Source organism: Apodemus sylvaticus, chromosome 15, assembly GCF_947179515.1.
Source record: "Apodemus sylvaticus chromosome 15, mApoSyl1.1, whole genome shotgun sequence".
In the NCBI taxonomy this organism is placed as follows: Eukaryota; Metazoa; Chordata; class Mammalia; order Rodentia; family Muridae; genus Apodemus; species Apodemus sylvaticus.
The window spans coordinates 7,428,318-7,444,732 of record NC_067486.1 but is presented as its reverse complement, the minus strand read 5'-3'; the positions used below and the strand labels follow the sequence as shown (position 1 = coordinate 7,444,732).

The 16,415-nt window shown below is 46.1% G+C and overlaps 1 protein-coding gene across 1 annotated transcript in view; it reads right to left on the bottom strand.

Annotated features, from left to right (window-relative positions):
• Urb1 (URB1 ribosome biogenesis homolog) overlaps positions 1–16,415 on the bottom strand; it is a 62,090-nt gene that overhangs the window by 7,176 nt on the left and 38,499 nt on the right. Inside the window, exons 25-34 of the mRNA XM_052158046.1 lie at positions 16,158–16,216; positions 15,050–15,243; positions 13,813–13,923; positions 13,637–13,700; positions 12,613–12,784; positions 12,229–12,337; positions 7,986–8,146; positions 3,596–3,707; positions 2,316–2,422; positions 1,667–1,810 (exon numbers count right to left, since the gene is read on the bottom strand). Of these exons, the coding sequence (XP_052014006.1) occupies positions 1,667–1,810; positions 2,316–2,422; positions 3,596–3,707; positions 7,986–8,146; positions 12,229–12,337; positions 12,613–12,784; positions 13,637–13,700; positions 13,813–13,923; positions 15,050–15,243; positions 16,158–16,216 (1,233 nt within the window). The remainder of the gene's footprint in view (positions 1–1,666; positions 1,811–2,315; positions 2,423–3,595; positions 3,708–7,985; positions 8,147–12,228; positions 12,338–12,612; positions 12,785–13,636; positions 13,701–13,812; positions 13,924–15,049; positions 15,244–16,157; positions 16,217–16,415) is intronic.

Sequence of the window (16,415 nt, the reverse complement as noted above, 5' to 3'; positions counted from 1 at the left end):
GCCAGCCAGGACTGCAAAGGGTAAACTGCAGAAGAAGGGTGTTAACAGGCGTAACCAGGGACACAGAAGAGGGGTGTAACAGCCGGTCACCAGGGAAGACTGCACACACAGAAGAGGGGTGTAACAGGCATAACCAGGGAGACTGCACACACAGAAGAGGGGTGTAACAGGCGTAACCAGGGAGACTGTACACACAGAAGAGGGGTGTAACAGGCGTAACCAGGGAGACTGCACACACAGAAGATGGGTGTAACAGGAGTAACCAGGGAGACTGCACACACAGAAGAGGGGTGTAACAGGCGTAACCAGGGAGACTGCACACACAGAAGAGAGGTGTAACAGGCGTAACCAGGGAGACTGCACACACAGAAGAGGGGTGTAACAGGCGTAACCAGGGAGACTGCACACACAGAAAATGGGTGTAACAGGAGTAACCAGGGAGACTGTACACACAGAAGAGGGGTGTAACAGGCGGTCACCAGGGAGGCTGCACACACAGAAGATGGGTGTAACAGGAGTAACCAGGGAGACTGCACACACAGAAGAGGGGTGTAACAGGCGGTCACCAGGGAGACTGCACACACAGAAGAGGGGTGTAACAGGCGGTCACCAGGGAGACTGCACACACAGAAGATGGGTGTAACAGGAGTAACCAGGGAGACTGTACACACAGAAGATGGGTGTAACAGGAGTAACCAGGGAGATTGCACACACAGAAGAGGGGTGTAACAGGAGTAACCAGGGAGACTGTACACATAGAAGAGAGGTGTAACAGGCGATCACCAGGGAGACTGCACACACAGAAGATGGGTGTAACAGGAGTAACCAGGGAGATTGCACACACAGAAGAGGAGTGTAACAGGCGGTCACCAGGGAGACTATACACATAGAAGAGAGGTGTAACAGGCGGTCACCGGGGAGACTGCACACACAGAAGATGGGTGTAACAGGAGTAACCAGGGAGACTGCACACACAGAAGAGGAGTGTAACAGGCGGTCACCAGGGAGACTATACACATAGAAGAGAGGTGTAACAGGCGTAACCAGGGAGACTGCACACAGCCTGTGTGTGCCCTCAGGCTGGCATTTACTTAGCTGAAACATGAAGCACAACTTAGCTATGCATCCCAGGCTGGCCCTGAACTTGGAATTCCCCTGCCTCAGCCTAAGGGCTGGGATTCTTCTGCAAAGGTCACCACATGGAAAGCTGGGGGCTAGAGGGCCCCTGTCATGCATGTGGAGTTCTTTGCATCTTAGCTTTCTGGCCATGTCTATAGGCTGTGACCATTACTTAGTTCCCTTCTCTGATAAAGATGCAGAGGCCTTTCTTCCTATTACCAGGACACATCAAGAACGCTGCAAAGAAAACCACCCGGCGTGGTGGCGCACGCCTGTAATCCCAGCATTCTGGGAGGCAGAGGCAGGTAGATTTCTGAGTTTGAGGCCAGCCTGGTCTACAGAGTGAGTTCCGGGACAGCCAGGGCTATACACAGAGAAACCCTGACTCAAGAAAACCCAAAAAACAAACAAACAAACAAAAAAACAAAAAACAAGAAAAGAAAGAAAAAGAAAACCATTTATCAGGGAACAAACAACACTGGACATCGCCCACTAAGCCAACAGAAAACACAGTCATCTGTGCTGTGAACCTGTGTAAGATACTCACCTGAGCCACTTCGTCACACAAGGGGCTACTGAAGAAGGACAGGATGATGTGGAACACCCCTCTTCTGGAGCATAGCTCATAGCAGTGCTTGTCTCTAATCCCCTGTCGCAGAATTTCCAACACCCATTCTTGTTCAGTTTTTTGCTAAGCCAGATAAACAAGAAAGTTACAGTGATTTTTTTTTTAAAGATTTATTTATTTATTTCATGTGTGTGGGTATACTGTCACTGTCATCAAACATATCAGAAGACAGAATCAGATATCCATTACAGATTGGTGTGAGCTACCATATAGTTGCTGGGAATTGAACTCAGGACCTCTGGAAGAGCAGTCAGTGCTCTTAACCGCTGAGCCACCTCTCCAGCCCGGGTTTTTTTTTTTTTTAATTGGACAATCAAACACCATTGATTTCAGGTGATGGCTCAAAGCCACAGCCTTATATCAAGGTAAACACAAAGCCCTGTTTAAGTGGGTGGGACTTTCACAGAAGAGTGTGTAATCCTTAGTCAAGGGATTCAGCAAGGAACTACAAGAGGGATGCTGTCTGTCTCTGACCTTGCTCTGTCTGCACTGTCTGTGCAGTGGGACTGGCCAGCGTGCTCTATTAGTGGCTGAGCACTCCTGCTCAGGTGTCTGTGGGGACGGCTACCTGGAAGTCGGAGCTGTAGAAGAACTGGTAGAAGCCTGGCAGTTTGTCCATGCTCAAGTTCTCGTGTGACAGCAGGAACTTGCTGATCTTCCAGTACATGTGCTCCTCTGAGAAGACAGACACACGGTCACTGACAGCCTCACGGGCCAGCCTGGCAGTGTGTGAACTGGGGGATGGGGTCACTCAGCAAAGTAGACATAAATCCAAACCCAGCTGAGGTTCTGCACCCTTCTCCTGATCACTTGTCCCTGCCTGAGAAGCAGGATTTGATTGGATCCCTGAGACTGCTCAGCATGAGGGATTTCCCACATGGTTTAGATGCTATCCCTGGACTGAGCCACAGAGACAAGAGCACGGGGCCCACATTGCTTGCTTCTAGCCTCTCCTAGAAGGAAGCTGGCCCAGGAGGAAGGCTCAGACAACTGGCTCTGGAACACAAGGCAGGGAGGGCACACACCTTCTCTTCCTGCTATAGTCTTAAAGTTCAGTTAGGATGCCACCAGCCCCCAACACAGACCTTCCGTGGCATAAAGGACTGATGTGGACAGCTATACCCTGCCATCACAGACTCAATGGTGACTACAACCACAAACATCTCTCTGCAGTAATTTTTTCCTAACAGGCTTTTTAAAGTCAGCAAAGTAAGAATTATTTTACTTCTTCCACAAGTTTTCAAGGCAGGGAAACCTGTCATAAAATGATATGAACAGATGACCTGCATGCCTGCAGGCTTTTAAGAGCAACTTGACTACATGCTAACTGAGAGGCCTGAGACATACTAGCTCCTCTGGGGACCTGAGAAGGTGGGGGGAATCAGCTGGGGCTGTTCCCTCAGCTGAGACTGACCTTGCTAGACTAACAGAGCCCTGGAGTCTCCAACAGATCCAATCTTGTACCTTGTTTTTCTGATTAACCCAAACAAGACCTTCTGGTGAATCAAGCCCTGTTCCTTGCTGTCCTTTCGAGGTGGCCCTAACCCACAGGAGTTGCGTCCTAACCCAGCGTAACTTAGATGCTTTTTGGAGGAGTACTGACCCTGTAGCCCCTGCTAGGCCTGGGTCAGTGAGCCAGTGTCAGACAAGCGGCTGCAACTCAAGCAGGCACATGCAGGGCCAGGCAACCTGCAGGCTCTCAAGTGCATGCTTCCTGTGCCTCTCACAGCAACCTTAGAGGCAGGGGCTACTGCACAGTCAACAAACTCGTAGGACTGACTGACTTCCAGAGAGGACCCACACAGCACCATGTGTCTGCTCTTTCTCCAGCAGACTCCGTCAGGGTACCTGGTTTCAAGATCTGCACGGCTGCCTTGGCGATGAAAAGAGCCACAGTGAACGGCAGCCTCAGGTTTGGAGTTTTAATCCCATTGCGAACAACATCCAGCAGGTACAGAACCTGAGCAGATGGGGAAGAGAAGCATCTCAGAAGTGTCCCTTTGTCCTAGCTTTGCAGGGACTGCCTGCTCCTCCCATCCTGGGGACGGACAAACAGGATGCCACAGTAGGAAAGACACTGTGTACCTTCCTGTTGGAGATGCTTTCTGCCTTTTCTTTTAGGAGCAGACCAGCACCACAGGCTGAGAGAAGCCTAACACCATGCCCTGAAAGTTCTGGCCCTCCCCTCCCCCCTACCATGGGGTACTGGGTTCTACCCCTCCCCTCCCCCTACCATGGGGTACTGGGTTCCACCCCTCCGCTCCTCCCACCACCATGGGGTATTGGGTTCTGCCCCTTCCCCCCACCATGGGGTACTGGGTTCTTGGGGGTCAGACAGTGTGGATGACAGATTTCTTCACTACTGAGTTTAGACCAAAGACATGCTCAACAGAAGGAAGTCATTCTGTCTAGCCACAAAAAAAAAAAAAAAAAAAACAAAAAAAAAAAAACACAAAAACAAAAAAACAAACAAACAAAAAAAACCAACAACAATGTACAAGGGAACCCTTCCCCAGGCTCCAAGGGCCTTGGGGCCTCCCACTGTGAAGGGCTGGGCCTTAGCAGCACCCCTTTACTCAGCCTCTCCACAGTCTGTAGTAAACTCTCTTGCCCAGGGTAAGAGCCAGCTCCCCCAATGTCAGAGACCAAACTGTGGAAAATCAGACCCTCAACAGCTCTAACCGAACCACCCCCTTCTTCACACTCAGAGAGATCCCTGGCATTAAAATTTAAAATTTTTGTGGTATATAGAGATGTGATTCTCCCCTCTTTTATTATAAAAATATTGTTGCAAAGTTCTAAGGGCCTGTTCTATAATATCTTGTCTTTGCGAATTATGAGGAATCTCAGTAATATGAGTAATATCAAATTGTTAATAAAACATCCCAAATGACTGACTATAATAATCAGTTATATTTGTCTTAATCTCATTTGAAACATTTAGTATAAAAAAATAACAAATGTAAAAACAGTTATAACTAGAAAGCTTGAAAGGCTGTCAATGGTCACATGTATTTTTTTTATTAATTTTTTGAATTCCATTTGTATAAATAATTGTAAAGTTAAAAATTAGCATTAAAAAGAAACAATTTCAAGCAATTGTAAGCCATGATATATATATATATATATATATATATATATATATATATATAATTAATATTTAAATCAAAAGTTTGATTCTTAACCTTTTAAAAAGAACAGCTACAGCACCCAATTCAATTATCTGTGCTATAGCAAGGGGACACTCAAAAGAATAAACATGTGATCTAATTATATAAGCTTTACTCCCATCGTAGATGCATTGTATAAATCTTTAACAATATAAAAACATGTATAGTGGCAAATTTTTAACAATTTATCTTTTAGATAACAATTATTAATTTTGTCAAAAAAGGCTTGTCATGTAATAGATCAATCATCAATTTTTTATAATAGCCAATTTGATTGCTGTTTGAAACAAGGAACAAACATTTTCTACCTTGAAAACAGAGGTTTAGGTCTTCCCAGGGCAAGCCTAAGATGAGGTTAATATAAGATAAAGCCAAATAATATATCCTAACAACCTTTAAAAATCATTTACGTAAAAATTCTAAAAGTCCATAGTTAGGAGAAAGGCCTGTAACAAACATTCCATGAACATTATACACTGAAAAATTTAAGATCCTAGCTTCTTGTATTGAAACTCAATTTTTTTTTTTTTTTTTTTGCCCAAGGACCCACCCTGAGTCCTTGGCAAGGACATCATATGCGGTTCCTCAAACGTAACCACCTTCGGAACGTTTTTGCTTTTCATTAAAGAGGCTTTGACAAGACCCCCCTTTTGCTTGGCCTTGCTCCTTTTTCCCGCCTGTTTCTCTTTCAGACTTGGGTTCCCCCCGGCTCCCGGAGTAACTAGGTCCCGTGAGTCGGGACAAGTGGTGCTGGAGGTACAGACCTTCACTGGACAGAAATCCCCTAGGAGAAGGCCACTGCAGCAAAGAAGTCATTGGGAGGAGCACTCTCACCACTCATGGGAGAAAGTTTCCTTTGGCAAGTTTTCATTTCCGTCCCATAAGAAATGGGCCATTTTCTAAAGAAGTGGTCTTCATTAGAGACCTGAAAGCTTCTCTCAGGGAAAGGGGAGTTCGAGTTAAAAAGAAGGATTTGATAAAATTTTTTATTTTTATAGATCAGACATGCCCCTGGTTCATCATAGACAGACCAGAGATTCACTATAAAAAATGGCAAAAAGTGAGTCGAGAACTAAATGAAAAATTGACCAGGCAGGGCCATGACGCTGTTCCTGCCACCGCCTTTTCTTACTGGGGACCCATTCGTGATGTAATAGAGAGTGCAAATGAGGACCCTGATAGATAGCAGCTTTTGTTGGTCGCTGAATATTGCCTCCGCCCTTTGTCTCAGGCAGCTTCAGTGGCCTCTCTTTCCCCTGAAAAGAATTCTTCAAAACCTTCCTCGGTCATTATAGACATGTCTGAGTCCCCGCCATCCACTACTGTGACTTCTCTTTATCCTCCGCTCCCGAGGGATCCATCCCCCTCTGATATGCCATTAATTAATCCAGTCGTTAAGAGACCCCACGATAGATAAGGAGCCTTTAGGTCTCGAGAATACAGCCACCATGGAGGAGGAGGCGGCTCGTTACCATAATTCTGACCCACTGCCGCTCGCTCTAGCCCCTCCACGTGGTCACGAACAGTCTCTACTTATCTACTTATCTCTCTCTCTCTGCCCTTCTCTGTCCCCACTAACCCATTAACTTTCATCCTCTGTCCTGAGTAAACTTTATCCTATACCATGTCTGAGTGTGTGTTCACCTAGGCACCCTCTTCCCCCTTGTTAAATCTTAAACAAGAGAAAAAGCAGGTTTCAGAAAAGCAGTTTTTCCATGTGTAGGACGTGGTATCAAAAAAAAAAAAAAATGGTTGAAAGCTATTTCAAAACTCTCCTGGGGAGGAGAGGAAAATGGGAGATGTCCTGTTTCCTCTCTGAAACCTACTGGAGATCTCCTTAGTTCAGGTTAAGATATTTGCATCTCTTTGGGACATCAAGTTCCCTCTCTGTCTGTTGTTTGTCTTTGGTGCACCAAAACCTGTCCATATGTGTTTCAATTTGTGTTGTCCACTGTTTTGATTGGCTGAATGATCGTTGTTTTTGTTTTATGTTAAAAAGAGAAAAAAATGGTAAAAAGGCTTTATCTGCTGGCAGTCCTGCCAGTCTGCAATTTACACAGAGGAAGCTAATTTAAGGTGCCTCACTTTCTTAAGTAGGAGGCAAACACAGCTGGAGAAAAAGCCGCTTTTAAAAAAGGCCACCAGCCTCAAGTTTTGGGAAACTTTGGTTTAACTTATGAAATTTGTGTAATCGCTTTATTCTTGTTTTTAATTGGTCTTAATGGTATAAGGTTTTACGTATCTTGACTATAGAGTTATAAATTAATTGGTTATGATTTAAAAGGTATAGTGTTATTAAGAAAAGGTTTGTTTAAAACTGGTGATTCAGTGTCAGAGCCATCTTAACTAGCTACACATGGCATGACACAACCCAGGAAATACAGGCCTCTAAGATGCTTCTAAATTGGCATGATGTTTTGTGTGAATCTTGGCCTGGAGATTGGACTTATAAGAAATACGATTTAAAATAATGTCTCTTTAATAAGTCACACTGCCATACACTTGAACATAAGAACAGGTAGACAAACCTTGTGCTGTAAAAATAATGCGTTTGCCATTGATTTTTAAAGAAAATATATTGTTTAAAATTGGGATTTGCTTCCAAAGTTGTAGTTGTGCTCTAATATTGCAAGAAAAAATTGAGTTACAATAAAAATTGCCAGTGTGTCATTGGCTGCAGTTTTCAGTTTGCAGTCTGGTTAAAGGCTCACGATTCTTAACATATTTTATAACTAAGATAATTTTAAGAGTGATGCAGCTGTGGCCATTATAGGCCTATTGCCACTTTTCCACAAGTTTAATGGCTACAATAGGAGGAGCAAAATTTAACCCTTCAAGATTAAAAAGGAGATCTCAATGGAAATTTATTTGATATCAAACAGGCTCCTTCGACTACTATCAAACTATGAGTAGAATTTTTCTGGAAACCCTGAAATCTGTGTTCCTTTTGTTATTCAATCCTCAAAATGTCCTTGCAGGACAGGTGGTTTGGGTCTGATTTTCCTCAGTTTGGTCTCCGACACCCCAAGTCACACCCTCATCTCCCAGGCTCCCCAATTCCTACTCACTTGGGACTGTTCCCGGAAGCGGGCTCCCTCCAGGTGTGAGTAGTAGGCTGCTAGGACGTAGTAGGCCGCAGCTCGCATCTGGGGGTCATAGCTGCTGAGGGCTGCCACAGTTAGACCCAGAGCGTTGGAGTCCAAAAATTTCCGACAATCCACCACAAACTCTACAGAAAGTATAGCATTAAACACACAATCCAAGTTTCATGATTCTTGTACAACCTACAGGATTCACTTTATTTTACATATTACCAATGCCAGCTGCACAGGCTAGACACAGGAAGCAAGTGTCTCCTTGGCTGCTGAGATTGGACAAGAGTATCTATCTTCTCTTCTGTGGCAAACATTACCTTCAAGGATCTTGGTCAGTTCTAGCCACAAATGCCCCCAAGCTGAGAAAAGGGAGGGAAACACTAAGGTCCACCAAGGTCAAAATCTCAGAACGTAAGTAGAACAGGACACAGCAAGGGACCTGGCTTCCAAGTTCTACCTTCTTCAGCCCTGTGCCTCACAGGAACAAGTACCAGAAGGAACAGAAAGTTGAAAAACTCAGCTAGAGCAAACCAGTGGGGCCTAGGCCCGTCCTGTTTACAAAGGATTTCCCCAACTCCACTCTGGCAAGCTTCCTCCTTTATTTAAAAACACAACAATGCTCCATCTGTAGAGTGATCCAGCAAGCAAAAGCAACAAGTGAAAATGTCTGCTGAGGCTGGGGCCGAGACATAGCTAAGGGGCAGAAAACTTGCCTACTCCACAGAGGGAAAGCCTCTGGGTGATATCCATTTGCTGTCTAGGAGGCTTCAAGGCATTGCCAGCTGCCATGAGACGGTGCAAGACAGCTGGCTCCTGTGGTCTGCATAGGCTTGGTCCACTGGAAGCGGCACTATTAGGAGGTGCGGCCATGTTGGAGCAGGCGTGGCCTTGTTGGAGAGCTTTGAGGTCACTCTGCAGGTGAGCTCGGAGGCCTCCACCCACTGTGGGAGAGTCAGCTTCTGGATGCCTTTGGATTGAAATGGACAACTCTTGGCTCCTACAGCACCATGTCTATCTACATGCTGCATGGCTTCCTGCCATGATAACAGACTGAACTCTGAAACTGTAAACCAGCCCCAAATAAATGTTTGCCTTTGTATGAGTTGCCATGGTCACGGTGTTTCTTCACAGCAATGAAACCCTAACTAAGGCAGCTCACATACACAAGAAGATCAATCCCAGAGAGCTCAAGGGCTTGACTCTCACCAACGGAACTGTATCTTGTCAGGTTCACTTTAATGGGAACCCAGGGTTTTCCCCAGGAGTAATTCTGTCCAAGAACCTCAGAAGAGAGCTGTATTTCTCTTGCTGAAAAAATGAGTAACTGGTAATGATTCCCCATAAAGAAGTGTTTTAGACTGAATAGCCAGTGACCCAGTCAGGAACTAATATTCACAAACAGAAATGAGTACCCTATATGAGAACTCTTGGGACACACTGCCAATGTAATACATTAAAACTGAAGTAAAGGCAGTGCATGCTAAGATGAAGACGGAGAGGATGAGGTAGCTGGGGTGCTGGACATAAAAGGGCAAGGGCTGGGACTAAGATCAGACACCAAAGGAGAGGCCAGTGACTCAGCAGACTGCAAGAGAAACTACGTGAGCCCAAATGCAGAGGGGAAAACATCATGGGACAGCCGTGATGACCTCTGAGCAGCAGGGAGACCTGCAGGAGGCCAGGGAGTGACTGAAGCCTGAAATGTACCTGCAGAAACAAGGACCACGCCTGTCTCAGGCTGGCCCAGGCTGTCCTGTTCCCAGCCAAGGACCTCCAGCAGCACAAGCACAGAAAACAAAACTATGAAAAGCTGAGGTAAAAATAACAACCATGAGGTCTATAGGTAATAAAAGGTTTAACAACAGTACAAAAGCCAAGTGTGTTGGATATCTGTGTGTCAACTTGACATGGGCTAAAGTCATCTGAGAGGAAGGAAGGAACTTCAATTAAGAAAATGTCTCCATGAGAGCAAGCTGTAGGCAAGCCTGCATGTAGGGCATTTCCTTAATCAGTGATCAAACTGGGAAGGCCCAGCCCATGGTAGGTGGTACATCTCTGGGCTAGTGGTCCTAGGATCTATAAGAAAGCTGGAAGAGCAAGCCAGGGGAAGCAAGCCAGTAAGCAGCACCCCTCCATGGCCTCTGCATCAGCGCCTGACTATAGGCTTCTGTTCTGTTTAAGTTCCTGCCCTGACTTCCTTTAATGACGAGCTGTGACATGGAAAAGTAAGCCAAATCCTTTTTACCCCAAGTTGCTTTTGGTCATGGTATTTCATTGCAGCAACAGATACCCTAAGAGAAAGGAGAAATGTTCTATATTATATGGTCTATATTATATGGTCAGCCTCTCACACAAGGCATGAAGCAAAATCATTTGGCTGAAAGGATAGTGATAAACAGTATGACACGAGCCCTAAAGCACCCATAGCCAGCCCTTGGCAAAGATAAAGTTTAGTATGCATGGCGTACACTCATAAGGGCATACCGCTCATCACACCCAGACTGATGTTAACGCCAAGACTGGAAGCAGAGACTCGGAAAACATCAGTCAGGTGATTGTTCGAGTAACTTATGGACTCAGTTGCCCAGTTTCTAACAACTGATGAACTTTGATGCAGAAAGAGAACTAAAAAACTTTACAAACATCAAACTGCAGATAAAACGAGTACTGCTTTGGAGAATAAATGTGTTAAGGGGTAGCAACCTAACAAATGTTCATGAATGAATGGGACATATCTGAGAGAGAACAGCCCAAACACTAATTCACACACAATGAGAGGAACTAGAGCTCTGATGACTTGCACAGTCTCAGTAACTCCTGATGTCCTAAGACAAATGCATTTTCCACATGACCATGAGGAAAATCTACTTCCTATTTTGTGACTTTCTGTCTTGGCTTTGTACTTACAAAAGAAGGGTTGCCCTTGGGTGCTGAAAATACAACAGGCTATTTAAAAGTGGCTTTAAAGGCTGTTCTGTTTTAAGAACCATTTGAACAGTAATTTGACCTTCTAAAGCCAGCTCTAAAATCCTGAGATAGCTTAGCTAGGACACTGATCAAGGATAAAACCAAAGCACCCAGGTTTAGTGTAGACACAGATGGTGCTGTGGCTCTGCTCCAGGAGACCAGGAAGTGTTCCTCAGCCTCTTTTTATAAGGGATCCTCAGTCAAGAACTGTGGAAGGCTCTACAGAGAACAGAGTTCATGGCTGGTGCACAGGGCCCCTGGCAGTGGCACTCAGATCACGCTGTGCCAGCTGCCTTGGCAGGTATGAATCACAAGCTGCAGCCTACAGCCCCATTCTGCCTAGCACAAGATCTGCTGTGGAAAAACCATCTGTCACTGCCACTGGAAACAGCCTTGGCTAGCCCTGTTTCTTGGCCAAGGACTCAAAGAGGGGAGGTAGTAAGGTTATGAAAACAGGTTCCTGTCTCCACAAAGGGTTGAAAATGGAGCAGTAAGACAGAAGAATCTGAGGCCTGACTTAGGACAATAAGTCGGCAATACCTGGCTGCAGCGAAACTGCAAACAGACTGCTGGGCCTTTGCTACACACATGCACATATATACATGCATAAAATAAAAAGGAAGCAACAGAAGTTTTTACTGTGTGCCTTAAAGTATTTCTTCTATCACCTGAATTTCAAAATTTGAGTGCATTATCCAACATTAAAAATAATTAAATTCTCAATTCTGAGGAAAAAAATTAAACAATTTCCCTTGTTCTTCCAATTAAGCGCAGATAAAGACCTTGAACATAACATTAAATAAACCTGTGGGCAGGCAAGAGGACTTAGAGGATGACTTAAAGGTACTTGATGTGAAACCTGAAAACTTCAGTTTGATGCCTGGGAGACACAACAAAGCATAACATTGACTCCTTAAAGTTGCTCTCTGACCTTTACATCTGTGCCGTGGTGTGCGTGCCGAGCACCCTATGTACGGTAATAACTAGTTAAAAAACTGACAAACAGACCTAAGGTCTCTAATGACTGAAAGGGAGAAAAAGCAGATCAGCCCTAGGAATGGCAAGGTGCCACTGTGTCCCAGATTTAGAACCCGGACATATATTCAAAATAGACAGACAGACAGACAGACAGACAGACTGACTGACTGACTGACACAAACCCTAAAAGGATGTTTTTTTCTGATTCAGGACTCCTGGGAGCCATGACAACAGTTAACAGCAATCTGACTGTAGAAGGCAGTACACTCACCTGGCCTGGTCAGTTCCCCAAAGAGGTGGAGAAGAAAGCAGGGGTCATAGAGGCTGTCGGGGTCCACTCTCAAAGCCTTGTCCTTAAACACCAGTGGCTCCCCTGTGCCCTAAACAGTCCAAACCAACAACATGCAATCAGTCAGATGGACGCTGACCATGTGAATGCTGACCCATGGTCAGAGCCCACAGAGCATAAGCAGTTCCACAAGAAGCAGAGTTCACACACGCTCTGTCATCTTTGAGAGTCGTTCCAAGCTTGTGGGGGGTAATAAATAAAACAGTGACCAGTGCAACCCAGCTTCAGTGATGGACACTGGGGGTCCAGTCTATACCTCTATAAAGTTGGAATGGCAAGGAGGAAGGGAGAAAGGCAGCACCACACCTCAGTAGGCAGCAGCCTCCGGTACTGTGGGAAGTGCAGGATGGTGCACATCATCCGGTCTGGGTCCAGCAGGCGGAGGATGTCCCCGACGCTTGGCTGCTGCCAGAGTGACTTGCCCAGGCTCCGGCATGTCTTGTGATGTTCCACTGCTGCTGGGCCCCAGAGCAGAACCCTAGAGCCAGACAGGAGAGCAGGCTGGAGCCAGGTGAGGCAGGACTCACCGGGGACAGAAGTGATGAGAACAACCTCAACATGTAGCATCCACTAAGACTGTCACGGCTTATGCCAAGTGCCACTCTGGGTAAGCATGCATGCTCTTACCACTTAAATCCCAATACAGCTTCTGAAATCGGCATGGTGATGGAGCTGCTGATGACAATGTAAGTCAGCACCCACACACTGCTCTTTGGCGAATGTGGCCAGACTCCGAGCCCGTGTGCATGCATTAATTTACCTAGTCTGTGCAGTTGTTCAATGCTTACATTGGCACATCCTGTGCACTAGAGAAGGGGCACTGGAAAGACTGGGGAGGCTGCGTGGCCGCTCACTTGCTGGGTGCTGCAGCAGAGCTGGGGTCTACGTGATGGAGTGTGGCTCTGGGGCCTGCTAAAGCAGCTACGGGATCCTGACCTCCCGCTGCCCACAGGAGGGACCAGCCCATCATGGCTGCCACACAAGGCTTCAGTTACCCTGCCTGGAGATGCTACCCTGTGCAGCCCTAATGCCCACCGCTCCCTCACAGAGGCCCATAGCACGTGCTATGCTGTGAATCTGGTTCCTGCTGATGTTTACATGGAGGCTTTGTTCTTGACTCCCAAGTGTGCACCATGACATGGACATGCCACACATATGCCTACATGCATACAACCTAGCGAAATATAAATGCTAAAAAAACTTTCAAACAACAACAACTAAAGGAATGAAGTCTTGAATTTGAAGCTTGAATCTCTGCCAAGGGCTGCATCGAAAGCCTGAGGTACCCAGTGCCCTGTTCCTCATGCCCACCTGTCACCCCAACACTTACCTGAAACTGATGAGACTGAGGTTGTTCTGTTCATATGCGCGAAGGAGAAGTAAAATCTTCTGGTCTAGAGTGCAAATAAAGGCCACTTTCAGAAAGCTGAGCCCCTCAAATACACAAGAGAGAACACCCCACTATCCCTGCCCACATGGCCTAGCCATCTGGTAGGTCCTCCTCACCCAAGACACTGAGGGTGGCACTGTAGGTCCCAAGTAGCACAGCAAAGTGGCTGCTCTCACAGACAGAAGGACACATCTTCACCACTGTGGACATCAGGTCCAGCAGGGTTTCTGCAACACAGACATAAACACCATGGAGACAGTCTCAGGACAGCAGAACAGGGTGCCCTGCAGTGAGTCCTGGAAGCTGCAACTATCTTTTCTGAGTCAGGCTGGGCATTGGCCTCCATCCAGCCCTTTCCAGGATCACAGGCACCCTTTGTAGTCAACACATCTTCACAAATCATCTTCTAGGATTCACAGGGATTAGGCTTAGGATCTACTGCTCCCCCCACCCCCCAATTTTAAGAAACCTAAGATTTTAAAGTCTAAGAATCTCCCTGATTATTCCATCACAGTCACCAGCATGTATACTCTGCGTGCACGGAGTGTGGAGCGCATTTTTAAACCATCTCTACCAATATTTTGCATCTACCAGTTTTCTGTCTTCGGCTTAGCAGTTTATGACAGCAGCCCTGTGCTGATGTGTAATGCTCTGGGGCGATGGCTTCAATTCAGCTCTACACTCTGTTACTTTGAGTATGCAGGAACTATGTTCTGGCATTCAAAGCAGTCTACACTGAACTCAGGACTCATGGGCACAATGCCAACTGAGTTGGAGACAGTTGGAGACACTGTAAACTTGGCTGGAAAGACTTTTTTTTAAAAAGGTTTATTTATTGATTTCATATATGTGAGTACACTGTTGCTCTCTCAGATATACCAGACTCCATTACAGATGGTTGTGAGCTGGGAATTGAACTCAGGACCTCAAAGGAGCAGCCAGTCCCTGGAAGGACATCTACAGCAGTGAGTCACCTCCCTAAGTTCAAGCCCTTGCTGCTCAGGCTCAGCCTGCCTTCCCCACAAAGTCCCTGTAGTTAACCCGCTCTTCTCAGGACAAACATCCACATTTGTGTTCCCACCCTTCTCAATGTCCCCTAATTTCCAGACTTTTAAAACCAGGTCCTGACAGGGCCACATGAGCCCTAAGACAACCTCTGTAAACCAACAAAGCCTTCAAAAGGTGGCAACTTCTTAATACTTATAGGACACAGGAGTTCTGGTTTAATAGACACAGATGTTCTCGTATTACACTCTGAAAACAAATGGGGGAAGAACTTTGCGCACCACTGTGTGGACAAAACTGGAAGATAACACTGCTGCTGAGCGGGGCAGGCAGAGTTTTGGTGGTCACCTTTTACTTGATTGTTTGGCTTCTCCTCCTCTTCAGACGCCAACATGGTTGGCAAGAACAGAGAATGCTGGGTGAGCATCATGTGGATCACGGAAAGCTGGACGAGTTTAGTGCGCCCAGAGCTCTCCGGACTATACAGGAGCTTTGTGGCACTGAGCAGAGTCTTCAAAAAGCTGAGGTCATGGTACCGAAATCTGGAAGACAAGTCAAAGGGAAAGAGTGTCATGAAGGGAAGTTCATTTCTTAAGAAACAAGCAAAAGCACAAACTTGCGAGTTCCACAGGCTGTGTGTTACTCCTCACCTGGTTCTGTCAGCGCCATGCTTTGTACTTGTTTAATCAGTCCTATCTGTAGTCCTATCTGCACACCACGACAGGGATCACTAACCTACACCATGATGACATTTGTCATGATACAGACATCACAGATGGATGGACAGAGACCTAGACAGCCACACAACTCAGTGGTGTAAAATACCTGCCTAGCATTTGTAAGATCATAGGCTCAACAGAACCACAAAAACAAAGAAATTAAACCACAAGCTAAGCAGAGCTGTTGGGGTTAACTAAGTGAGGTGGGCAGATGAAAACCTATCAGGAATAATATAGACAACTGGGACACTCACCATGTTTATGTACAGATATGATCTCTACACTTTACATGTTTTACATGTCGGTTTTATTTACGGTGTATGTTTATGTGTGGGGGTGCACATGTCACAGCATGCATATAAAGAAAGGCCAGAGGACAAAGTGCATTCTGGGCCAGAATCAAACTCAAGTGGTCAGACTTGGCAGCAAGCACTTTTCTCTCCTGAGCCCTCTCACCAGCCTGTTTTGTTTTTGTGAGATAAAGTCTCACTCAGCCCAGGCTGGCCTTGAACCTGCTGTACAGCTGGGGATGACTTGAAACTTCCTCCCAATGAATGCTGCATTACAGACAAGCACTAGCATGTCACTTCCATACTCGTGTTTTTAAGATGTTCTCCTTTTCACAGACAAGGCTGACAGCTGCCCTGTGACTGGCATTTGAACAACAAGCGAAAGACTTGCAGAATCAAAACACCCACGTCTTTATAAGCTATACCAAGGAAAAGAAAGCCGCTTACTTGAGTCCTGTCTTCACAAACTGCTGCCAGTCACCAGCGTCAACCTCCGTAACCGCATGCTAGGAAAAAGCAAGCAGAGATGCACATGAAACAGCCAGCGGGTGACAGCATGGAGGGCTCCGGCGCGCCGTCTTCCAAGGCAGGTGAACTAGCTCCGGTTCGTCTCCTAACTCTGAATCAGGGTTTCAGAGAGCCCCGCAGTCCCTCCTACTAAGTCTGCCAGTCAACCTGCAGCTGCCCCAGCCACCTACTGCCATT